At 52.8% G+C, this 24,319-nt stretch overlaps 2 protein-coding genes across 8 annotated transcripts in view; one reads left to right on the top strand and one right to left on the bottom strand.

Annotated features, from left to right (window-relative positions):
* RALGDS (ral guanine nucleotide dissociation stimulator) overlaps positions 1–24,015 on the top strand; it is a 66,822-nt gene extending 42,807 nt beyond the window's left edge. For 2 of the 7 annotated variants that reach the window (XM_057547603.1, XM_057547601.1), the window contains exons 17-18: positions 434–548; positions 3,209–4,210. In XM_057547603.1, coding sequence (XP_057403586.1) covers positions 434–548; positions 3,209–3,384 — 291 coding nt within the window. In that variant the 3' untranslated portion in view covers positions 3,385–4,210. Of the gene's footprint in view, positions 1–433; positions 549–3,208; positions 4,215–23,347 lie in introns of those variants that run through there. The other 5 variants (XM_057547602.1, XM_057547605.1, XM_057547604.1 and 2 more) reach the window with 4 other exon arrangements.
* On the bottom strand, positions 11,405–19,932 carry CEL (carboxyl ester lipase). The gene is made up of 11 exons (XM_007194435.2): positions 19,832–19,932; positions 17,455–17,605; positions 17,254–17,376; positions 16,875–17,072; positions 16,161–16,291; positions 15,883–15,990; positions 15,666–15,783; positions 13,917–14,103; positions 13,526–13,729; positions 12,135–12,332; positions 11,405–11,821 (listed from the first exon to the last, which is right to left on the bottom strand). Exons 1-11 carry the CDS (start codon positions 19,895–19,897, stop codon positions 11,473–11,475), a joined length of 1,833 nt encoding a protein of 610 aa, XP_007194497.2. The 5' UTR covers positions 19,898–19,932; the 3' UTR covers positions 11,405–11,472.
* Positions 24,016–24,319: the final 304 nt, after the last annotated feature.

Genomic DNA, 24,319 nt, shown 5'->3' with positions numbered 1-24,319 from the left:
GGTCGAGGCAGCAGGGGTCGGCCTGCACTCTCCCCCACTGCAGCCTCCAGCTCCTCCTCTCTCACCTCCAGGGCTGGGACTCGATGCCTTCTGTGCCCAGGTGCAATGATACCGTCGTCCTGGATGGGCAGGGTCAAGGGGAACGGTTAAGGGGAGCAGCCCCGGGGGCAGGCAGTTGCCCTCGGTGGTGTTGGGAGGAGGCGGCAGGCTTGCAGGAGATGGGGGGGGGGGTAAGTGATTGGGGTACATGGAGGCCTCCCCAGAGGGGCAGGAGGAGGAGGCGCAACCCCCCTGGACCCGGCATCCGGTCAGAGGCTGTGCGCCCCTGTGCGCACAGTGCTGAGGCAGCTCTGAGGGCCCTGGGCTGCTGCGCCCTGGACCCTCAAGCTACGCCAGACCCTTGCCCTGATGGCCTGTCCCCCACCCCGTCCAGGTGACCAGCCAAGACAAGGCTCCAGCTGTAATCCGCAAAGCCATGGACAAACACAACCTAGATGCGGATGAGCCGGAAGACTACGAGCTGGTGCAGGTTATCTCGGATGATCGAAGTAAGTCAGGGCCGGCCAGGTGGGCGGTGGGGCCGGGGGGCAGGGGAGCACGGTGCCCCAGGCCCACCACCCCAGAAGGCGTGCCACCAGGGTGGGCCTGGGCTTTGTCCACACACAGACCTGCCTAGGGGCAGCTCTGGATGCCCCCAGTGTCTCCTCCCTGGCCCCTGGTGGCTGCTGGGTCCTTGTCCCGTGCCCGTCCCTGGCCGTGAACAGGCAGTGGGAGACCTCGTTCAGTGGTAGCGTCGTCGAGGAGGGGAGAGGAAAGGCTTTTCTCCTGGGGCCAGGCAGCCAGATGGCCGAGCCCACAGGCCGTACAAAAGGGCGTTTTCTGGCTAAGATGGGAAATGTGTGCTCCAGAAAGGATCGTGACTACCGTGGAGTAAAGCATCAAATTTGTGAAAATCCATGAACGTATGACACTGTCTTAGTCTGTTCTGGCTGCTATAACAAAATACCACCACTGGTGGCTTCCAAATGACAGAAATTTATTTCTCATGGTTCTGGAGCTAGAAGTCCAAGATCAGGGTGCCAGCGTGGTCAGGTTCTGGTGAAGGCCCTCTTCTGGGTTGCCGGCGGCTGACTTCTCACTGTGAACCCAAATGGTGGAAGGGCGTGGGGAGCTCTCTGGGGTCGCTTTCATAAGGGCACAAATCCCATTCGTGGGGCTCCACCCTCATGACCTAATGGCCTCCCAGAGGCCTCACCTCCTAATCCCATCACGTTGGGGGTTAGGATGTCAACGAATTTAGAGAGGACACAAACTTTCAGCCCACAGTAGATACTAAACACGGAGGCCACTAGGGAGCAGCTGGGTATTCTAAAAACCGGGAAAGGGAAAGGATCAAGAACAAGCACAGACTTGGAACCAGACAGCTATGGCTTGTAGACCTCGGGCAAATTCCTTAAGTCCTCTGTGCCTGTTTTCCCATCCCCACAATGGAGATAAAACAGGTAGTGAGTTGATCCATATATACGTGGCTTATATGCTCACGTGTGTGCGTGTGCCGTAGATGTGCTGTAACTGCAGAGATTATCATCACTCTTTCCTTTCCCATGAGCTGATCCCGCATTCACAGCCATTACCCAGACAGTTAGCAATGACCCGCCACCATCCCTAGAAGTTGTTTCCTATATCCTCTCTTACCTTGTTGCACCATTTTGGTGAGGTAAGCAAGGCAGGTGGGACGCCCATCTTACAGAAAAGGAAGACTGAGACCTAGACAGGTTAAGGATCCCTAGAAGTTGTTTTCTAAATCCTCTCTTACCTTGTTGCACCAATTTGGTGAGGTAAGCAAGGCAGGTGGGACGCCCATCTTACAGAAAAGGAAGACTGAGACCTAGACAGGTTAAGGACCGGAGTAAGAGCCACACGATGGAGCCCAGCGTACACATATTCCAGCCCAGCCGTGGAGAATAGCAGGCTCAAGGCCAGAGGAGAGGATGGGAAACAGAGCCAAGAGCAAGTACCTGCTGGGAGCCTGGCACCCTTTGAAACCCTATGCAGGAGGCCTGGGGCAAAGCCCGCCCTTCACTTGGCCCCAGAGCTCTTGTCCTGAGTTGTGCAGGATTCCGGCGAGGTGGTCTAGGTTCTAGAAAGCTTATTGCAGCTGGAGCTCCTGATCAGTGAAGGCAGTAGGGGGCAGGATGGGATGACCCTTTACCAGCTGCAGACTGAGGTGGGGCTTCCTGGAGTCGGAGTCCTTTTTATTTTTATTTTTATTTTATTTTTATCTTTGGCTGTGTCAGGTCTTCGTTGCTGCGCACAGGCTTTCTGTAGTTGTGGCGAGCGGGGGCTACTCTTTGTTGCGGTGCGCAGGCTTCTCATTGCGGTGGCTTCTCATTGCAGAGCGCGGGCTCTAGGTGTGCAGGCTTCAGTAGTTGTGGCACACGGGCTCAGTAGTTGTAGTGCATGGGCTTAGTAGTTGTGGCGCACAGGCTCTAGGGTATGCGGGCTTCAGTAGCTGTGGCTCATGGGCTTAGTTGTTCCATGGCACGTGGGATCTTCCCGGACCGGGGATGGAACCCATGTCCCCTGCGTTGGCAGGCGGATTCTTAACCACTGCACCACCAGGGAAGTCCCCAGAGTCCTTTTTTTTTTGAATTCCTTTTTTCCTTTTTTTTTAAAAAATTAATTAATTAATTATTTATTTTTGGCTGCATTGGGTCTTCGTTGCTGTGCGCGAGCTTTCTCTAGTTGCGGCGAGTGGGGGCTACTCTTCGTTGCGGTGCGTGGGCTTCTCATTGTGGTGCCTTCTCTCTTTGCAGAGCATGGGCTCTAAGCGTGCAGACTTCAGTAGCTGTGGCACATGGGCTCAGTAGTTGTGGCTCGCGGGCTCTAGAGTGCAGGCTCAGTAGTTGTGGCACATGGGCTTAGTTGCTCCGCGGCATGTGGGATCTTCCCAGACCAAGGATCAAACCCGTGTCTCCTGCATTGACAGGCGTATTCTTAACCACTGTGCCACCAGGGAAGTCCCTCAGTGCCTCAGCAGAGTCTGTCCCAGGCAGGTGTCATTAAGAGGGGTCCTTGGGGGTCCTGGAGTTGCACTGAGGGGTCTCAGGTCTCTGGATCAGGCCTGCCCTCCTGGGGGCTCTCAAGTGGTGGGGTGTCCAGTGGGGCCCCCATAAGCACAGCTGACCCTCTGCCCCTCCCCGACCAGAGCTGAAGATCCCTGACAACGCCAATGTGTTCTACGCCATGAACTCTACTGCCAACTATGACTTTGTCCTAAAGAAACGGACCTTCACCAAGGGGGCAAAGGTCAGGCATGGAGCCAGCTCTACCCTCCCCCGCATGAAGCAGAAGGGACTCAAGATTGCCAAGGGCATCTTCTAACTTGTCCCTAGCTGGCCAGCCACAGAGCTGCCCTTTCCAGGGTCTAGCTGGCTGGGCAAATAAGCACTTACAGACTGCAGTGGCTCAGGCCAGGTGGGCACCTGTGCCCAACCTGCCAGCCCAGGCCACCCCCAGACTCCAGTTTCCCCCTGAACCTCTCCTGCTGCCGGGATTGATGCCTGCCAGTCGATGGGCTGACCTGGCCTCCCGTGGACCACTCGCTGCCTTAGGTGCCTTCTGCTTTCCGGAACCAGAGGACTAGCTGACTTTTGCCAAGCAGCACTGCCAATGGGCACGGAGCCCTGCATGCCGCCGGGCACTGCCCTCCGTATACTTCCCTCACACCTTGCCAGGTGTGGGCCACTGCCACCTGTGCCCATGGGCACCCCAGGGCATCACTCATCCACCGGGTCTGACCACTGCAGTTCTCTCCTCCCACCACTGTGGCCTTCCTCAGGCTGCACCAAAGATTCCATCATCAGGGCCAACTGAAAGTGAGGGAGTCTCGCCCACTGCCCACTCCAGCCCTCCCCTGGCAGAGGAGAGAGACACCCCCTTCATGGACCACACTCTTAACCGGTGAGTGAGGGCGGTCTCGGCCAAGTCCCACTGATGTGAGATTTCATGACACTGCAAGTGCCATTCACCACTGCATCCTGGGCTTTACGAGACCACACGAGACGGGGATTGGTGGGAAAGGAGGGTTTCAGGGGGAGGGGAGGGGGATTGAATATTTGTATAAAAGGTGAAAAAAAATGTTTACCAGTTGGGGAGGGGCAATATTTATTTGTTGTAAATAGCAAATGCTAGACTTGAATATTATATTAAAATCCTGTTTCTACTATAGCCTGGGAGTTGTGGTATTGTTCTTTCATTGCCTGTGCTCATTGAAGTGAGATACAGACTCTCACATTCCATGTTCAAATAGGAAATCTTGCAGGGTTATTGGTTTATTTTACGCAGGAAATAAAGAAGGGCAGGAAAAGCAAGAAGGGCCAGCCACACTTCTCTGGCTCACTTAAGGAAACAGAGAAGTCCACCTTTCACAGAGCACATGTTCACTTCAGTATCATTAAACTGGGCCATGAGCTGAGACAGCCCCTCAGAACCCCTGGTATTTGAATTTGGAAGTGCTTTCACACGGCATAGCAGCAACCTATGAAATTCCAGTGTTTTTAAAAACAGCGTTTTTGGGACTTCCCTGGTGGCGCAGTGGTTAAGACTGTGCACTCCCAATGCAGGGGGCCCGGGTTCGATCCCTGGACAAGAAACTAGATCCCACACGCATGCCGCAACTAAGAGTTTGCATGCCACAACTAAGGAGCCCGCGTGCCACAACTAAGACCCAGTGCAACCAAATAAATAAATAAATAAATCTTTTTAAAATAAATAAAATAAATAAAAATAACGTTTTTAACAGAAAATGGTGGAGTAAAGATCAGTCTCTCCATGGAAACAACAGTTAAGCTGGGGAAAAAAAAACTATCAGAATCAACAATTTTGGGACTCTGGAACTTCATCAGACACAACAACCAGGGGAGTGCTTGATGAAGGGTGATGCTGCTGAACTTCAACTGTCAAGGAAATCTCTGCCAGGTCACACACTGACCCCTGAGACAATGGGGCAGAAGCTGCAGTGACTACACAACAAAGAATACAGGCCTTTCAAAAACAGTTTGGAAAAGTCACTACAGAAACGGAAGACAGCAGCCCTCAAGCAACAGAAGCGATCCCTGAGGAGGGGGAGAATCTGATTTCCAGAGTTACGATATTATAATACTCAATATCCAGGTCTCAACAAATCACAAAGCATATCAAGAAACAGAAAAATAGGGCTTGTTCACAGGAAAACAAAAAAAGAATTGGACACAAACTATCCCTGAGGAGGCTCAGATATTAAAATTACTAGTCAAAGACATTAAGTCAACTGTCTTGAAAATGCTCGGTGAGCTAAAAGGAACCATGGACAAAAAACTAAAGGAAATCAAGAGAACAATGTAAGAACATATAGGGAATTTAGTAAAGAGATAGGAATTATAAAAATAAACCAAGTGGAAATTCTGGATCTGAAAAGTACAATAACTGAAATGAAGAACTCACTAGAGGGGTTCAGTGGCAGATTTGAGCAGTCAGAAGAAAGAATCCGTGAACTAAGGCAGTTGAAATTATTCTGCCTGAGGAGCAGAAAGGAAAAAGAATGAAGAAGATTGAACAGACCCAGAGGGACTATGGGGACACCATCGAATGTAACTGCAGATGCATAAAGAGAGTCCCAGAAGGAGAGAGATTATTTGAAGAAATAATGGCTGAAAACATCTCAAATTTGATGAAAGACATAAATCTACACATTAAGAAGCTCAATGAACTCCAAGCATGATAAACTCAAAGAGAGCCACACAAGACACATTACAACACAATTGTTGAAAGACAAAAAGGAAATCTTGAAAGCAACAAGAAACAATCATGTGCAAGGGGTAGGGTGGGGTCCCTCCACAATAAGATTAACAGCTGATTTTTTTCATCAGAAACCATGGCAACCAGAAGGCCATAGGGTGACATAGTTAAAGTGTTGAAAGATGAGAATTCCCTGGTAGTCCAGTGGTTAGACTGTGTGCTTCCACTGCAGGGGGCACAGGTTCAATCCTAGGTCAGGGAACTAAGATCCCGCATGCCGAGCGGTGTGGCCAAAAACAATAAAATAAAAAATAAAGTGTTGAAAGGAAAAGAATTCTATATCTAGTAAACTATCCTTTAAGGATGAAGGGAAATTAAGATGTTGCCGGATAAACAAAGTTAAGGCAGTTTGTTATTAATAGTCCTGCCTACAAGGAATGCTAAAGGGAGCCTTTTGGGTTGAATGAAAGAGCACTAGACTGTAACTCAAAGCCATATGGAAAAGTAAAGAACACTAGGAGAGGTAACTAATAGGTAATTCTAAAAGCCTGTATTGTTGCACTTTTGTTTGTACCTTTTCTTTTTTTTCTATATGACTTAAAATGCAGATTCATAAAACAATAAGTATAAGTCTGTGTTAATGGGAACAGAATGTATAAAGACATAATCTGTGACAACAACAACATAAAGGGGGAGGGATGGAGATCATAGGAGCTGCATGTTTGTATACTACTGAAACTAATTTGGTATTATTCAAACTAGACTGTTATGAGTTTAAGATGTTCCTTGTAATCCCAAAGGCAATAAGAAAATATTTTTTTAGAAATACACAGGAAAGAAAGGAATCAAAATGGTGCACTATTAAAAAAAAATCAACCAAGGGAATTCCCCAGCAGTCCAGTGGTTAGGACTCTGCACTTTCACTGCTGAGGGCCCAGGTTCAGTCCCTGGTCAGGGAACTAAGATCCCACAAGCTGCGAGGTGTGACCAAAAACAAAAAAAAATTTTTTTTAATTAAAAAAAAATAAAATCCTTAAAAAGCAATAGTGGTGGAATTGAGGAACAAAAAGCGTAGAAGACATACAGTTATACAAACAAATAGCTAAATGGAAGAAGAAAATTCTTATCAGTAATTACTGTAAATATAAGTGGATTAAACTCTCCAATTAAAAGTCAGAGTGATAAAATGGATTTTTAAAACACCTGATCCACCTATCTACAAAGATATGAAAAACTTGAAATAAAGGATGAAAAAGGATATTCTATGAAAATAGTAAACAAAATGTCGCTGAACGGCTATATTATTATCAGACAAAATAGACTAAGTCAAAAAGGTAACAAGAGAGAAAGTATATATCGCTTAAAGTTTCAATCCATCAAGAATATAGAACAATTGTAAACATATACACATCTCCAAAACACATGAAGCAAAAATGGATGTAATTGAAGAGAGAAATAGACGGAGACTTCAGACCTCACTTCCAATAATGACTAGAACAACCAGACAGAAGACCAGTAAGGAAACAGGGCTTGAACAGCACTGTACATCAGATCAGACCTAGCTGACGTGTACAGAATATAACAGAGAACACACCTTCTCAAGAGCATGTGGAGCATTCTCAAGCATAGACCACATATTACACCACAAAACAAGTCTCAGTAAATTTTAAAAGACTGAAATCATACAAAGTATCTTCCAATCACAGTGGAATAAAGCCAGAAATCAACAGGAGAAGAAAGCTGGAATACTCATAAATATGTGAAAATTAAACAACATAGTCTTTAACAACCAGTGGGTCAAAGAAGAAGTCACAGGGATATTAGAAAATGCCTTGAGATGAAAGTAATCAAAAACAATGTACCAAAAACTTACAGGATGCAGCAAAAGTAGTACAAAGAGGAAATTTTACTCCTGTCAATGCCTACATTAAAAAATAAGATTTCAAATCAGTAACCTAACTATACACCTTAAAGAACTAGAAAAGGAGCAAACTAAACCCAAAGCTAGCTGACGGAAGGAAATAATGAAGATTATAGTGGAGAGAAACAAAACAGAGGAGTAGAAAAATAGAGAAAATCAACAAAACCAAAAGTTGGTTCTTTGAAAAAAAAAAAATCAGCGAAATTGACAAACCTTTAGCTAGATTGACTAAGGAAAAAAAAGAGGAAAAAGACATTCAAATTACTAAAACCTGAAATGAAAGTGGGAACATCACTACCGACTTTACAGAAATAAGGATTATGAGAGAATACTATGCACAATTGTACGTCAACAATATGCATAGGAATATTATTCAGACGTAAAAAGGAATGGAGCTCTGATTCATGCTACAATGTGGATGGACCTTGAAAACACTGATTCCACTTGTAAGAAATATCTGGAACAGGCAAATTGATTGGAGCAGAAAGTAGAAGAGATTACTGGGGTGGAGGTGGGGGGGAATGGGGAGTTATTGCTTAATGGGTACAAAGTTTTCTGTTTGGGGTGATGAAAAGTTTTGGAAATAGTGCTGAATCATACTTTTTAAAATAAAATATTTGGGACTTCTCTGGTGGTCCAGTGGTTAAGAATCTGCCTTCCAATGCAGGGGACGTGGGTTCGATCCCTGGTCAGGGAACTAAGATCCCACATGCCGCAGGGCAACTAAACCTGTGGGCCACAACTAGAGAGCCTGCGTGCCACAACTACTGAGCCCACGCGCTCTGGAGCCCGCGCACAACAACTAGAGAGAAGCCCGAGAGCCGCAACGAAGACCCGACGCAGCCAAATAAATAAATAAATAAATAAATCTTTAAATAAATTATTTAATAATTTAATATTTAAATAAATGTTTATTTGTTTATAAAATTAACATTTTTATGTTATATATATTTTTATCCCAGATTTTTAAAAAATAACTTCCTCCCAAGCTGCTTTTCTTTTTTTTCCTTATTGGCAAAATTTTTTTTTAATTAATTTTTATTGGAGTATAGTTGATTTACAATGTTGTGTTAGTTTCTGCTGCACAGCAAAGTGAATCAATTATACATATACATATAGCCACTCTTTTTTTTAGATTCTTTTCCCATATAGGTTATTACAGAGTACTGAGTAGAGTTCAGAATGCTATACAGTAGGTTCTCATTAGTTATCTGTATTATATATAGTAGCCTGGGATTGACATATGCAAGCTGATTTCTACAGCTTTCGAGGAAGAGGGAACATTTTCTCCTTGTCCTGTTAGAGTGTCTTGACCACCAGTCTACCACTTGTAGATTTCAAGGTCAAACTCTGGAATTTCAGCAGCACTAAGTGGGGAGAAATTGTCAACAGATCAAAAAGTGCAATGTGGGAAGGAACAGGCCAGGGGGTCATTATTAGCCAGTGGACTATGGACAGCGGGGGCTCTGCATCCTCCAGGGCCCTGTGATTGACCCTTGACCTCCTGGAATCCTTGTCTCTGACATCAGAATTCCTTTTCCTGCTGGTTTCACATCCGGGGGAAGTATTTGTGATGCAGCTTTTAAGGCTACAGCTGGGCCTCGTTCCTTAAGCATTTCTGCTCGTGTGAACTAGGATTTCCAGCAACTCTAGGATTTTCTGCAACTCTTCATACAATTGATTTCACCCAGAAACTCGCTAGAAAGCGTCCTGCCTCTCTCTGTCCGGCACATGGTGGCCACTCATCCGGGCTGGCGTCTGATGAATCCCGGGTGAGTGCTGGTTTGCCAGGATAAGGAGGCTGATTCCTGCCAGTGAAGGACCCCTGCATTGTCCCTCTCTAGCCAAGATAAAGTCAGAGGCCGTGTGGTTCTGAGGTCCACCGTCTTACGCACTCACCAGTTTACAAGTGCAGTTGTGTTGGTACTGACTTTGTCCTGAAGGTTAGCTGGGCCGGAGCCCTTAGAGCTTGCAGTCCCCTAGAATGGCTGCGTTCTTCATCCAAGTCTGTGTTTTGGTTATGTCATGGGGAGGGGGGTTGTTTGAACCTTTCCCGTGGGGAAAGTTGAAAGATGAGGCGTGGGAGCGGGGAGGGGGGGATGCCCCCAGGACTGCCAACCCACAGACACGCTTGGGCACAGCCTTGCCAGCGACATACGGAAGCACCACGTCTCGTCAGGGTGATGAGCAGACTCTGACCTGAGCTCACCTGTGTGTTCCCCCGGGGCTTCACCATGATAGGGGTTAAAGGGTTACCACTTGGCCCATCAGGGAGCCTCCAGGACTCTGGACAGGCCTCTGGCCCGCACCTTGGTATTTTCAGCTTCATCCCCTGGATAAAGCCTGGAAAGGCAAGAGTCAGACGAATTACGAGGCGTCCCCAAGTTGTCCCGACGGCTGCAGGTGTCACCCAGACACACAGCAGGGCTCGCCCCTGCCAGGGAGGCCTTCTCCGTGCAGCCTAGGGACTGAGCACACAGCTGGATGCCGGCCATTGTGACGTGGCCCAGCCATCCAGGGACATGATTTCCTGACTGATAGGCACAACTGTTCTCTCCCCCAGCAAGGGAGAGAAGTACCATGTCACAGCAGTGTCCAGGCCCAGAGGAGGCTCCTGAGAGCAGACCCAGCAGGTGGAAACACTTAGAGAAGTCACGTACGTGCAGAGCAGGGATACATTGCATCCTTGGGCTCCATCGGCCGAGAGCAGGGCTAGTCACCGGCAGAGCCCACACTGCAGGGGGGGTGGGTATCTCCCTCAGTCTTTTACACCCGACCAGGCCAGGAAGCCCAGAGCCGCCAAGGTGGTCACAGGCCAGCCTGGGGTGACCCCTGCTCCTCGGGGGGCCAGGTTTGCCCCCTGTTCAGCTCTGCTGCGTGGGGCTGCAGGACTTGCTGCCCGGGCTCAGTCTTCCATCTGTGGCTGGAGAGGGAGGGTGGCCGGCTGACCCCCGGTGCTGCTGCACCCCCCCCCCCCACCCCCCAGCCCCCAGGCTGAGCTGCTCAGGACTCTGGAATCTCTGATCCCTCACCCCCACCCCACAGTGACTAAAGAATGGAGGGGAGCTGGGAGAAGAAGCCCCAACATGGTTGCAAGCACTGGCTGTGGCGTCTCTGGGTTTGAATCTTGCTCTGATGACCTTGGGCATGTGCCTGGGCTAGACTCCCAGAGGTGGACATGACCCTGACTCTGACCTCTGCCTGCCCCCCGCCGACTCTGCCAGAGACATCGGGCACTGCCCAACGCCCAGTTCTCCTGCACCCTTGGCTTCTGACCCTTCCAGTACAATGCTTCACCCTCTCACTGACTCGCATCCAGCTGAAGGCAGAATTCGTTTCTCTCACCAGACCGTAGTTAGAACACAGAGGTCCCTCCCCGCACCCCAGAGGACCTGGCCATGTGGCTGGGCTCTACTGGTCCAGAGGCGGCCACCGCCTGCAGAGCCCAGCCCCTCGGAGCCAGCAGCCTTGTGTGGAGGGATCCACGCCAGAACCCCAGTCCTGGCCCTGACGCTTCACTTCTTTGAACCTGTTTCCTCCTCTCCAAAATGAGGATGGTCCTGTCGGCTTCCTGGAGCTTGAGGGCTGACAGATCAGGGTGAAACCCTTGGGCTGGGTGCTGTCACTAGAGCTGAGGGCCCCCCTTCCTCCAGCTGGGTCTTGGGAGCAAAAAGAGATGCCAGACAGAGAGGGATGAGGCTTTATTCAGGAAGAGCTTGGGAGGGAAGGTGGGCCCTGGGGTCCCACCCTGTGGCCTCTGGAGGCCAAGGACATTAGAAGCCGATGACTATGGGCATCTGAGCCACCTCAGAGTCGCCCGCGGGGGTCGCGGGGGTGGGCTCAGAGTCGCCCGCGGGGGTCGTGGGGGTGGCCTCAGAGTCGCCCGTGGCGGGCACGGAGGTGGCCTCAGAGTCGCCCGTGGGGGGCGCGGGGGTGGCCCCCTCGCCGGTCTCCGTGGGCAGTGCCTGGTAGGTCACGGTCCAGTACTGCAGGTAATTGTTCCTTAGGTGCTGCTTCATGGAGCTGCCATCCATATTCTTATTGATTTCCAGGTAGTTGCCGCTTTCCAGGGTGTAGGGATACCAGTGCGTGGGCACAGCCGAGTGGCCCATGTTAGGGTCCCTGCAGAGTGAGAAAAAAGGCTGGGTAGCTGGCTGGGGCCGAGGGGCTCACGGCAGGCTGGAGACCCAGGTCCCTGGCCCAGCTCTGCCCCGGCTCTCCTGGGCAGTCCTCCACCCTTTGCCCCGTAAGCACTTCCGTGTCTTCTGGGCACTGGCTGGGCACGTGTGCATCCTGAGGCCCAGCCAGGAGCTCTGAGCCTTACACAGACGGGGGTACCGAGGCTCAGAGAGGATAAGTGTAAGTGAGGGAACAGGGACTGGACCCCAGGCCTGCAGGACAAGGTGGCAGGAGGCCACCCTCACCGCTGCCTTACCCAGTTCTGGCAAAGTTGGTCCAGTAGGCGATCATGGCCTTGGAGACAGTCCTGTCTTGGGACCGGTAGCCCAGCGGGGTGGCGAAGGGCTTCCCGAAGACGTACTGGAGGTCGTCTGCATGGTCAGCCCCCACCCAGCTGGGGTAGAAGGGCATCCGAGACGGGTGGGAGAATAGGTAGGTGTAGGTCTTGGCGCTCCTGAGGAGGGCATGGAGGCCACCCAGGTTGGCCGGGTCCTCACCTGGGGCCACCCGCCCCGGACATGGGGCCCCAGGGGAAGGCCATGGGGAGAGCAGGGAAGGGTCTGGGGAACTCCCACAAGACTCAGAAGGGGACTTCCCTGGTGGTCCAATGGTTAGGACCCGGCGCTTTCACTGCCGAGGGCTCGGGTTCAATCCCTGGTTGGGGAACTAAGATCCCGCAAGCCACGCAGGGAGGCCAAAATAAATAAATAAATAGATACATAGATAAATATAAAGTATTTTTTAAAAAAGGACTCAGGAAGGATCTGGATCATTACACCTGGGGGAAGGAAAGCTGTGGCCAAGTTTATGACTTCATGGGTTCTACAATTTCAATTGTATTTATACTTCGCCTCCACCAAACGTAGGGAGGCATCTTCCTTTCATAATTCAGGATCAAGAAAGATTGTTTTTGTGACTTCCCTGGCGGTCCAGGGGTTAAGACTCCGCGCTTCCACTGCAGGGGGCACGGGTTCAATCCCTGGTCGGGGAGCTAAGATCCCGCATGCTGCGTGGCGCAGCCAAAAAAAAAAACAAAACAGATTGTTTTTCTCCGCAAGTGAATTTGTATTCTTGATTTGATTGGACAAGGTAGTATATCCCCTCAGATGTTTCCCTTTTTGCTTTGACTGACAGGAACCTCAGAGCTAAATTTATTGCAAAGCTTTCATCCCAGACTTCTAGGTGTAATTTTATCTTTCTACTTTTTAAACATTCCTAACTTATTTTTTATTTTCACTGGCTATCATTATATGGAGGTTTTTAATGTGGCCACAGGCTTATTTTGAAAGTTGGCAAATTTGAAACCCACAGCAGAGAACATCACCCAGTGTTTCCCTCCTTCTACACAGCATGAGGGATGGAAGGCAGACTCAAGGACTTTCCGATGGGAAGAGCTATGGGGTGTGGGAGAGCGTGCAGGGCTGCGCTGGGCAGAGGGTCACAGGAGGGTTTTGTAAAGCCCTCAAGGCTGGGACGGGAAGAGGGGCCCTCTCAAGCTCCGTCAGGCCTGGCAAATGGTGCAGGCACAGGCGGGCACTGAGCATGCCTTTCCCAGGCCTCTCGGACACCTGGGAGCCGCCCACCTGCCAGGCCTCGCTGGGAAGGTGGGTGATCCCAGGTGGGCCAGCCCCGCGCGCCCCTCCTCACTTGGCCTTGGCCTTGTGCTGGGCCACGGCGATCTCCGTGGGCATCAGGAAGAGGACGTCGGTCTCAAAGTGCACCACGGTCTTCTTCTTGGTCTCCTGGGACGAGTCTTGGGCCCAGGGCTTGGTGTAGACGTCAAAGGTGGCGTTGGCACCTCTGGGCCCCTTGGTGATGGTGAGCCCGCTGACCAGCTTGTAGAAGTCCTCCCTGCAGAGTCCAAGCTGGCACTGGATCCTCCACCCCATGCCCACAGGAGGGTATCTGCACCCCTATGCTGCAGGAGGCCACGGGCGACCCCCCCCACCCGTCACTGCCACGGTGCTGACTTCCTCATTCTGTCGATGCCTCCCCCAGCTGCCCTGGGGCACCGTCCCTGTGCCAGCCCCCCACTTACTCTGTGATGGCCTGTTTGTCCTTGCTGATGGCTGGCATCTCGACGCGGGCAAAGATGTGGCCGTCCATGTCGTTGGTGCCTGCTATGTAGTCGATGTCGGCAGCGTTGGCGTACAGGTTGACGGGGTCACTGGGGATGAAGTCTCCATCGATGACAGGGAGGAAGCCCAGATAGTGCAGCAAGGGGTCTGGGGTGGGGGAGAGCAGCAGGTTTTCACACCTGCCGGTACCCACCTGCCCCGCCCCTCAACCTCCGGGGCAGGAGCTGACTCCCTCCTGAGGCCGCTGCGGAGACCTGCCTCCTGTGATGGAGACCAGGGCTCCTTGGCTTCAGCGCTGCTGCCATTCGGGCCCGATCATCCTGTCGTAGGGGCCGTCCTGCACAGTGCACAGTGTTTAACAGCCTCCCTGGCCTTGACCCACTGGACACCAGTAACACCCTCTCCCCAGCTGTGACCACCAAAAGTGTCTCCAGACCCTGCCACGTGTTCCCTGGGCACAAAATCGCCCAGGTTGAGAACCACTGGTCCAGGGGCCAAGACTGTCCTCTCGCTGCAGCTGATGTCCCTTTCCTGTCCCCCTTTTCTTGCTGGGCCTAAATCAGGGAGGAGGAAGCCCTCGAAATCATTGAGGGGACCGATGGAGAAAGAGTGCCCCCTCTCCGCGCTGGGTTCCAGTGTGTGTTAGCCGGAAATGGTGCAAGACCCCCTGAACTGGCCTGGAAAGGACCATATGGCTGGCTCAGGGCAGAGGGTTGCCCTGCCTTCATGAGGCCTGGCCCGTTTTCCCTCCAGTTCAGCTCAAAAAGAAATAGAGTCGCATTTCTGCAAATCCACGGGTATTGCTACCAGGACACCAACATCCAGGTGCTCAAGTCTCTTATATAAAATGGTGCAGTGTTTGCATGTAACCTACCCACATTCACCCGTGTACTTTAAATCATTTCTAGGTTACTTATAATACCTAATACAATGTAAATGCTATGTAAATAGTTGTAAATGCCATGCAAACGCTATGTAAATAGTTGCCAGGGAGAGGCAAACTCAAGTTTTGCTTTTGGGAACTTTCCGGAATTTTTTTTTTTTAATGTTTTCCATCTGTAGTTGGTTGACTCCCCAGATGCGGAACCCTCAGATATGAAGCTGGTTTGCATTTGGGGCCATGTTGTTTGCTTTGGTTTCGTTTTGCCTAGCACTTATGGTTTAATTCACATTAGGTAAAATACAAATGATGGGGTCCCATTATGCTTTGCCTTAGAAGAAGGAGCAAGAGAGAATCCTCACCTACTGGGCTGATGAGACTGACACTCACAGGATTCTGCTGCTGGGGTCCCTCTGACCTTCCCGGGGTACAGAGTAGCAGAGCTGGAAGGGCCAGATGCTACAGCGGGTGTTCAGGAAATGTTGTTGAATGAATGAGTGGAAGAAAGAATGAATGTTCGTCTAGTACAGAGGCTCTTGGTCTGGGGTCCATGAGTCTGCCAAAAATTGTGTACAGATGACTGCATATGTGTGCATTGTTGGGGGATGGGGACCAAACATTCATCAGCTTCTCAAAGGGGTCGTGACCCACCGAAGACAAGAGGAAAGAACGGCCACTCCTCCCCTTACGGCCGAGGCCACTGAGGCCTGCAAGGGCAGTGGTGGCAGCAAGCTGCCTGGGGACGCCAGCGAGCTGGTGACAGAGCCAGGATCAGACCTGGCGCGCCATGTGGAGCCCCCGTGTCCCCCGCCCAGCAGCCCCTACTCACACTTCATGCCTGCCAGGGGCATCTTATAGGCCAATGTCAGGGCATGGGGGTCGGTGACCTTCAGACACCTGGCCATCCTGCCAGTATCGTTCAAGGGGCAGCCCACCTTCTCTGCGATCTGGGGGTTGGGGAGAGGCAGTGCTCAGGGCAGAGAACACGGGGTCCAGGACAGAGAGTGGAAAGGAGGAAGGCTCCTCCCCCCACAACTCCTCCTTACCCTTTTGGCCCAGAAGAGGGGGTTCTTCTGGATGGCCCAGGGACACAGTGCCACACCACTCTGGCTGATGGCTCGCTTTATGAGGCCCTTGTTGTAGGGAGAGAGGGTCTGCAATACACAGAGGTCCTGTCACCAGCCTCGCCCCACCCCCCCACCCCCCCGTCTACAGGGCTCGGCCAAGGACACCCCACACGTCAGCTCCAGCCCCGCTCCTCCCCATCCGCATCACCTCCCTCCCACACCCTTGGGGGCAGGCCCCCCCTTAGGGGTCCCCAGACCTGCAGAGAGGCGCTGGCACCTCCGGCTGATTCCCCAAAGACGGTGATGTTGTCAGGGTCTCCCCCAAAGGCTGCAATGTTCCTCTTCACCCAAGCGATGGCCATGTGCTGATCCCGAAGGCCATAGTTACCTGGGGACAGGGTAGGGAAGGGCCTTCATCGGGGACCCTCAGCCCAGACCGGGGTGCTAGGGGCCTGGCCCACACAAGCTGCACGGTCCGTGTGGGCGGGATGAGAATGTCCCCGACTGCGGAGACCCTCTGGAGCCCCAGGATGTTACGTCCTGGTGCGTCCCCGGGAGGTGGGTTGGGTGGGAGCTGGGGGAGCGGGTCTCAGGCTCGGGAAGGGGAGCAGGAGGGCCAGGGCTGCTCAGCTCTCTCCCGCTGGGCCATAGTCCCTCTTGTCTATCCTGGGGCTTCTGTGTCCCCGAGTCACTGCCTCGGTGTACCAGCTCCTGTCTCTTTCACTTAGCTCCCTGCCGCTGCCCCCCGGGTCTCTCTGGGTCTGGCTGGCAACCTCTTCTCTTTCGCTACAGCTGTGTCTCACGGTCCAGCTCCAGCTCCCTCACTCTGCAGATAGGATTCTGGGCCTTTCTGGGGGGATGTCGGGAGTTGTTTCAGGACAAGGGTTGCTGAGGGGCGTCCCCGCTGGGCTCAGAGCTTAGGGGCCGGGCATGCTCACTCCCACCCCCAGTGCCCCAGGTGCCCAGCGGACCTGGCAGGTTGGAGTCCCCGGTGCTGAGGAAGCCCAGGGGGCCGACGCGGTAGTTGAAACTGACCACGATGACGTTGCCCCGAGTGGCGATCTCCTCCCCGTCGTACAGGTAGTTGCTGAGAAAGTTGGCCCCGTGGCTGGACCCCATGAGGAAGGCACCTCCGTAGATCCAGATCATGACGGGCAGGTTCCGGGAGACTGAGGTGGGGGGAGCAGGCACGGGGACCCCAGATGAGCCCCCTCCCCGCTCTGTGCTGATGTCAGGGAAGTTCAGCTCTGAAGCCCCCAGACACAACCCAGGGGCAGGGACCCGGCCTCTGGCTACTTGGGGGCTTCCTGCAGGGCGAAGGGAGCTGGAGGGTGTGTGGGGAGAGCAGACCTTCCTTCCTGCCCTGGGGGACCCAGATGTTGAGATAGAGGCAGTCCTCTTTCCCGTAGGTGCTGTCCTGGGTGATGGTGGCCTGCAGGCATCGCTTCTTGAAGTTCTTGGCCTTCAGGGTTCCTGGGGACGGCCAGAGGGGTTGGGGTGAGGATGGGCCCCCCCAGCCACAGGGCCTGCCCCACCCTCACCCACTCCCACCTTGCCAGCCGGGGTGTCGCTGGGGGTTCTCCAGGGGCTTGGGGACGGCGGCATAGGGGATGCCCTTGAAGATGTCGACATAGTCGCCGAGGAGGCCCAGCTTCTTGTTGACGCCTTCCACGAAGCCGCCCTCCGTGTACACGGCGCCCAGCTGGGATGGGAGGCAGGAGATCGGGGGGCTTGGGCTGGTCAGCCCCTGGGGGCAGGGAGCCCACCCGCAGGCCCCGGGTGCCCAGAGGCTCCCCAGAGACAGCTTCAAGGAGGGGCCCATCTGCACCTGAGACCGAGACCCCTGCCACCTGCCCCCATTGCTTGAGGAGGGGGCTCACTCCCCGCTCGCCCCCTGGGTGTCCTGCTCCCTGAATCTCAACGGAGGCTGATTCAAGCAGTGTGTCCTCAGGAAAGCCTTCCAAGAAGGCCGGGACAGGTGGGGTGGAGGTTTGGATTCTCACTGTGGCCGCCTATGCCCTTGAGCCTCAGTTTCCCCTCCTGTAAGATGGGTGATGACAGTATCTCCCTCGTGGCCCGTTTGCTTGTCCAGCTGCCAGCAGTGGTAGGTGCACCATGGACACTGAATGTTTCACGCCCAGCCGTGCGCTCCCTGAGCAGTGGACCCGTCTTTCTCATCCGCTCATCTCCCCCGACGGTGTCCCCTCAAGTCCTCACAGCCCCTGTGCTCCAAGCCGGGAAAGAACCCTGCCCCCCCAAGGCCGCCGGAACCGCCGCTGCATATCCAGCCCTTGCGCAGAGCTGGCCCCCCGTGGACTAACGCGTCCCATCCTCACCAGCAGCCTGGGGGCTGGTGCTCATCTACCCATTGTTCCTGGAGGGAACACTGAGGCTTTCCTGTTTGAAGTCGCTGCTGGGAAACTGCTGTCTGAACTCAGAGCCAGGCCCTTCTCCCCTCCCAGTGCTCTACCCCGTGGTCCAGGGTGAGCACAGGTCCATGCTTCCTGGCTCTCACCTGCGCTAGGTTCCAGGTGGGCGAGGGCAGGGCAGCCCCACATCCCAGGCCTGGCGGGATCCCAGCTGCCCTCTGAAGTCTGTGCTGAGAGGGGCCCCCTGCCCTCCTGGGGTGGGGATCAGGCCGGCTGGAACTGGAGAGGAAGGGGCTGGAAGCAACACCTGCCAGGTGCCTGGGGGTTGGGCCCAGGCGGCAAGCCCAGGCTGGCCCCTGTCTCTCTCTCTCTCCCGTCCCCGAGGAGCCTCCATGCCCCCGGCCTCCAGGCATTTTTCCTGATCAGCCTCCCTGGCTGCTGGGAGAGGGCACGGGCCAGGTCAGCGCCTGGCGGGTAGCAGCCCAGAAGTGTCTCTGTGTGACTGAGATCAGCCTGAGGGCCCCGGGGTGGGGCAAGGCATGGGGACCCTGGCCATCGAGGCCGGCGGGGAGGGGCGTCGCTGGCTCTGGAGCAACACGGAGGGAACCAGGGCCCCCTCAGCACCCAGAAGAGAGCTCCCCTGAAGGAGAGTGACCTTCTCTCGGGGGCAGAAGGCGCCCGGAACCAGGCAGTAGGGGTTCGAACCTCCGGACAGCAGGGGTGGGAAGAGCCCGGCCTGAGAGAGCAGGCTGAGGGGTGGAGGGACCAGCGCGGTCCCGTCTGCATGCGGCTGTTTCCTCCACCCTGGAAGTGTTTCCCTGCCCTGTCCCGCACACTGCAGGAGGGCAGTGAGGGAGGTCAGACGTTATGGCTGCCCCGGGAGGGTCAGCTGGGCCTCCTGACTCTCACTGGGGAGGGGAGCTGTAGCAAGCTGTAGCAAGCAGGCGGCGGGAGGGCCAGGAGATGGAGGTTACACTTCGAGCCAGACTCCAGGGCTGGACTAGCCCAGGTTCCAGATCCCTGCTCAGCCACTGGGGCTGTGTGATGCTGGGCACACCCCTTGTCTGCTCTGGGCCCCTGTCTCCCCTTCTGGAAAAGAGGGACAACGTTGACATCTCTAGAGAGAGGAAGGAGCCAGAGGGGTGTTGTGGGTCAGGTGGCCGGCTCAGCAAATAACAATTCAGGTTGCCCAGTTACACTTGAATTTAAGATAAATAATGATTTTTTCTTTTTTAGTGTATGTCCTACATATTGGGTGGAACATATACCAAAAATTACTCGTGGTTTATGTGAAATTCAAGTTGAATTGGGCACCCAGTATTTTATCTGGCAGCCTGAGTCATCCTGCGAAGGGCAGAACACAAAATGCAGAGTAAGTGCCCGGGAAAGGCTGGTACGTCTGTTGTTGGGTTCTCTTTCTCAGTCTGGCTCTTTCTGCCAGCGACTCTGTCTGCCTGTCTTCCCTCCGCTGGGCCCTGTCCCCAGTTTCCAGGTCTGGCTCAGCGGAGGAGAGAGGGACCCCTCTCCTGGCCCGGCCCCTCTGCTGGGCTCTCACTTACCTTCGCCGCACTCGCTACAGCCAGCCAGCAGGCGAGGCCCAAGACCACCGGCTCCCAGCGCCCCATGGTGTGTGGCCCTCCCTCTGGGCCTGAGGGTATTTATGGGGCTGGAGCCAGCCCAGAGCTGCCTGAGGAGGGACCCTCTCCCCCTCCTCCTTCCGTTACCCTTTCCTCCTGGCTGGCCGAACTCCAGGTGGTGCACCTGGGGTCAGGAGACAGCTGATGTTTCCAGCCGGGCTCGGGCTGGGCCAAGGTCACGTGCAAACACACATACACACACACACACACACACACACGTGGGGGGACAGTCCATCTTTCCCAGGGTCGGCTGCTGCCGTGTGACCTGGTCCCCACAGGGCACCTGTGCAGGTTACTGCCTACCTGGGAACAGAGGCAGATGGCACGGGTGCAGGGGGCGTGGGGAGGGCTGGGGCTTGGCTGGGTGCAAAGTGTGCTGCCTTCTGGCGCCTTGACAAGGGCTTGCTTTCGCCCCTGGGGAAATGGGCATGCGTCATCCCCATGCCCTGCCTGCAGCTCAGCAGTGGGCGCTGAGAGGCGACTGGGCGCGTGACTCGTGGGACAGAGAGGGCCACGGGCTACTGGGCAGCGGCTGGTGTGGCGGCCCTTGTTACCCAGGGCGCCCTGGCTGTGCGGTTCGAGGGGGGTGGGGACCTGAGCATCATGAGGGGGCCCCGCCCTCGGAGTGTGGGGGCTCCTCGCTGTCGGCAGCACAGTCCTGGGAGGGCAGGACGAGAGGTCCAGCCCAGCCTTGAGGGCTTCCCGGGGAAAAGAAAGGGCCGGGCTTGCTGGCCACAGGGAACCTACGGACACACAGCTGTCCATCTGTCTGTCTGCCTGTCCGCCTACCATTTCCTGCGCCCAGATTTTTTGTGACGCAGAGTGAATGGAGAGAGGCTGGAGAAAGGTGGGGAGGGTTGGGCGGCTGTAGGTGGGAGGAAGGAGTTAGGACACTGGGAAGAAGGGGCCGTGCAGGCTGGGCTGGCGAGTGTGGGGCCGGGTGCAAAGGTTTTGAAGGGTGCTGCCAGTGACAAGGAAATGCACTTGTTGACTCACACCTTTGCCCAGCTCCTCCAGTTCTAAGAATCTGTTCTAAAGGAGGTAATTCTGAATAGGGGGGAGGGGAACGTCCAAGGACATTCAGTGCAGTGTTATTTACAGTAGCCGAGGAGGAAAGGAAGGGGGCAGGTTCAAGGCAGAGGGAAGGAGGCCTGCAGTTCACTAATAGGGGGCGGCTGCCTCTTCATTTAATACTGAGGGCCTCACCTGGTCCTGCACAGAGTAGGCGATCGATAGACACAGGACGAGCATGCCCAGAAGTGCCTGGGAGGGTCTAACACTGTCTGTCCAGTAAAAAAATCCGCCCTGGCTTCCTGGCTGGGTCTGTCCAATGTGTTCATTGGTTGACCCTGTGTTAGAGACCGACTTTAGGGGCATTCATCTCAGCCAAGAAAGCTTTGGCCACTGTCTGAGGTCTCACAAAGATCCTCTCCTTGACCAAACTCTACTCAGGCTCCCTGACCTCTTCTTCAACCCTGCATTGTCCAGTTTTAGCAAGAATCTCGCTAAATTGCTTTAACCGGAATGCCCCACCCTCCATATCCGCCCCGCCTTGATCTCTGATTGGGGTCCCCATCCTCTGCCGTCCCCTGCACCGATGATCGCTGACCGCCCTGGTCTGTCTTCAGCAAGAATCCTGTTAGGTCAGTCTCTCCGGAAGCCCCCTCTCCCCTGGTGTTTCCTCTTAGTAAGTTTCCATCCACAGATTCTCACCCTTGTTTGGCTAGGAAACCCCACTTGCCCAGGCTGTATTTGGACTTGAGCTCAGTTCTATGTGGAAGTCTCTCTTCCCCTATTGCAATAATCCTGAATAAAATCTGTTTTGGGGAATTACCTGGCGGTCCAGTAGTTAAGACTCCGCGCGTCCACTGCGGGGGGCCTGGGTTCCATCCCTGGTTGGGGAACTAAGATCCCACAAGCCGTGCGGCATGGCCCAAAAAAAAAAAAAAAAAAGTCTGTTTTTACTGCTTTAACAACTGTCCAGCTCCGTTTGTGTGTGTGTGTGTGTGTGTGTGTGTGTGTGTGTTTAATAATTTTTATTGGAGTGTAGTCTGGTTTTTCTTTGACAGATCTCCCAGGATCCCTGGGACTCTAAGCTGGAAGAGGGGCTGGCCTACGTGCCTGGGCTACCTCCGTCCCCCTGCTGTGGATTGTGTGGGGTTTGCTGTGCACGGCCTCGGCTGTAGCTTTCTCCTCTCTGAGGCAATCTTCTGACTCCTTGGTTCTCACAAAAGAAAACTGGGGAAATCAGACAAAACTTGGAGCAGTGTGGTTGTTACGTATCAGCTGCATTATGGTAATTTGGTGGAGAAAATTTAATCCAAATGTCTGAACTGGGAGTTTTGAATCCTGGTCCATGGACCTGTTAGGAAGTTTAAGGACAGGCCATGGGAGCCTAGATGCCCCTGAAACTTGATGCACGTATTTGTGGGTAAAGCATATTTTCCTTCAGAAAGACTCCATGGTTATCACTGTATGCTTGGAGCATCTATGACCTTCCAAAGAGTCTAGGTTGGAAGCATCAAAAGTTCTGAATTGGTGTAACTGACAAAGTAGAAAACTAATGAAATTGATTTAATGGCACAAATACTTTTTAAAAATGTTTTTCTGGGCTGGAGCACATTCTGTAAGGGCAAATGCACCTGTGTTAACATTTGCAGACATTGTAAATCAGACAGACACAGGTCCAACCCTGACACTGCCACTCGATAGCTGTGGGATCTGGACATGTGTCTTTACCTCTCTTAACTTCCCTACTGATACCTTTGCTCAGGGAATGACGTCTGAGAGGTTCATAGCACAATAATTATCAGGGTCTACAGTTCTTACTGTTTACAAGGTGCTCAAAAGGAACATTTAAAATTTGTTTTCAGGCAGAGAAATGTCCATTTTAAGTTGTAGGGAACCTAACTATATCAGTAGGTGTTCTAGCCACAGAGAAAACAGTTACTTCAAGTGACTTGGAGGCATGACTGTATGTTCATAGCAGCATTTATCCTAAGGAGAAAGCAAGTGCAATACACTCTTAAATGATCTTTGATGGTCATATTATTTTATCAAATATCACTTTATATAATTTATCACTTGTTATTTAAATTTGTATACTTGATAATTTATATGATCTATTATAATATTTTCTATTTTGAAAATATATGTATGTTATAGGAGAAAAAGTAATTATGCTAGTGGTATAAGATTTTCAGCATAGGTGGAAAAAGAAATAAGAGTAAGATCAGAGAGGGACTTTCCTGGCGGTCCAGTGGTTAAGACTCTGCACTTCCAATGCAGGGGGTGTGGGTTCAATCCCTGGTCGGGGAACTAAGATCCCACATGCTGCACAGAGAAGTAAAACCTTATAATCTTACATTTTCATTGGGAGATATCTGTATGAACTCATAACTTATTTATTTTTTTTGTAAAAAAATGTCCATTTCCTAGCTCTGTGTAATCCAAACCCTAGAGGGAAAGAAAACCCAGGAGCAACAAGCACCCCCTGGTGCCCAGATTGGGGTGTCTAAACACCATTTCCACACCAAGGAAGGTGGCACCCTGGAGCAACGGCTAGGCTGGATCTAAGATAGGAAATGCAGTGGAGGAGCCTGGGCCATCACGGTGGCCGGAAGCAAGAAGGCACGGAAGACCAGAGGGTGCGTCAAAGGACACAGGACCCAACCTGGGGCTGCTCTCAGGCCAGAGATGAGACAAGTAGGGCAGCAGAAAGCATGACTGCAACTGATTGAAACAGATCATTACAAAGCTAAAAGCACCCCCTGGTCATCATTGGTCATTGCTATGGAGCCATAAATGAGGCCAGTGATGCGGGTGACAGCAGCCGAATCTGCCAGTCAATCAATGCTCATGTCACTAAAGGGACCCAGCGGACATCGGTGCCTCCCAACTGGATGGGCACATTCGAAGCTGAATTGCTGTTAAGTTGTTAAGTGTGATGACAGCGTCACTGTGTTTTGAAAACAAAAAGTCCCGATGTGTTAGACACACACTGAAGTATGGGATTTCCTTAAAACAATTCCAGCAAAACACAAATACGAAACAGAACAAAAACATGGGGAATAGATGCAACAAGTTTGGTAGAAGGTAACTGGTAAAGCCATATGATGGATAAATACGGGCTTATTATACAATACTCAGTACTTCTGTGTATACTTGCTGTTTTCCATAACAAAATGCTTTTTAAAAGGGGTGGGGGGGTGTAGGTATTTAGGTTTCGAAGTAGGGAATCCCTGAATACTTTTCAAGAACCTGGGAAGCCCGTCCAGTTCGGCACACAGGAGGCAGGTTCTGGGTAAGGTGGGGCTTCGCTGCAGAGGGTGCGTCCCTGCCCCACCCCCCTCACCGCCGGCACGCCTCTCTCAGCTCTGCACAGGGACCAAGGCGGCTTCTGGGAGAGCG

Source organism: Balaenoptera acutorostrata, chromosome 6 (genome assembly GCF_949987535.1).
Source record: "Balaenoptera acutorostrata chromosome 6, mBalAcu1.1, whole genome shotgun sequence".
Classification (NCBI taxonomy): Eukaryota; Metazoa; Chordata; class Mammalia; order Artiodactyla; family Balaenopteridae; genus Balaenoptera; species Balaenoptera acutorostrata.
The sequence above is the reverse complement of the archived record's forward strand: the minus strand, read 5'-3'. Positions and strand labels throughout refer to the sequence as shown.

What these genes read in the sequence shown, in the direction of transcription:
- CEL (XM_007194435.2), bottom strand. Translation starts at nt 19,897, where the DNA reads ATGGGGCGCTGGGAGCCGGTGGTCTTGGGCCTCGCCTGCTGGCTGGCT. An exon ending in GCCCCTGGCAGGCATGAAGT is followed by an intron (nt 14,104 to 15,665) that starts GTGAGTAGGGGC and finishes CCCCCACCCCAG; the next exon opens with ACCCCTTGCTGCACTATCTG. An exon ending in CAGCACAAGGCCAAGGCCAA is followed by an intron (nt 12,333 to 13,525) that starts GTGAGGAGGGGC and finishes TGCCCTCCTCAG; the next exon opens with GAGCGCCAAGACCTACACCT.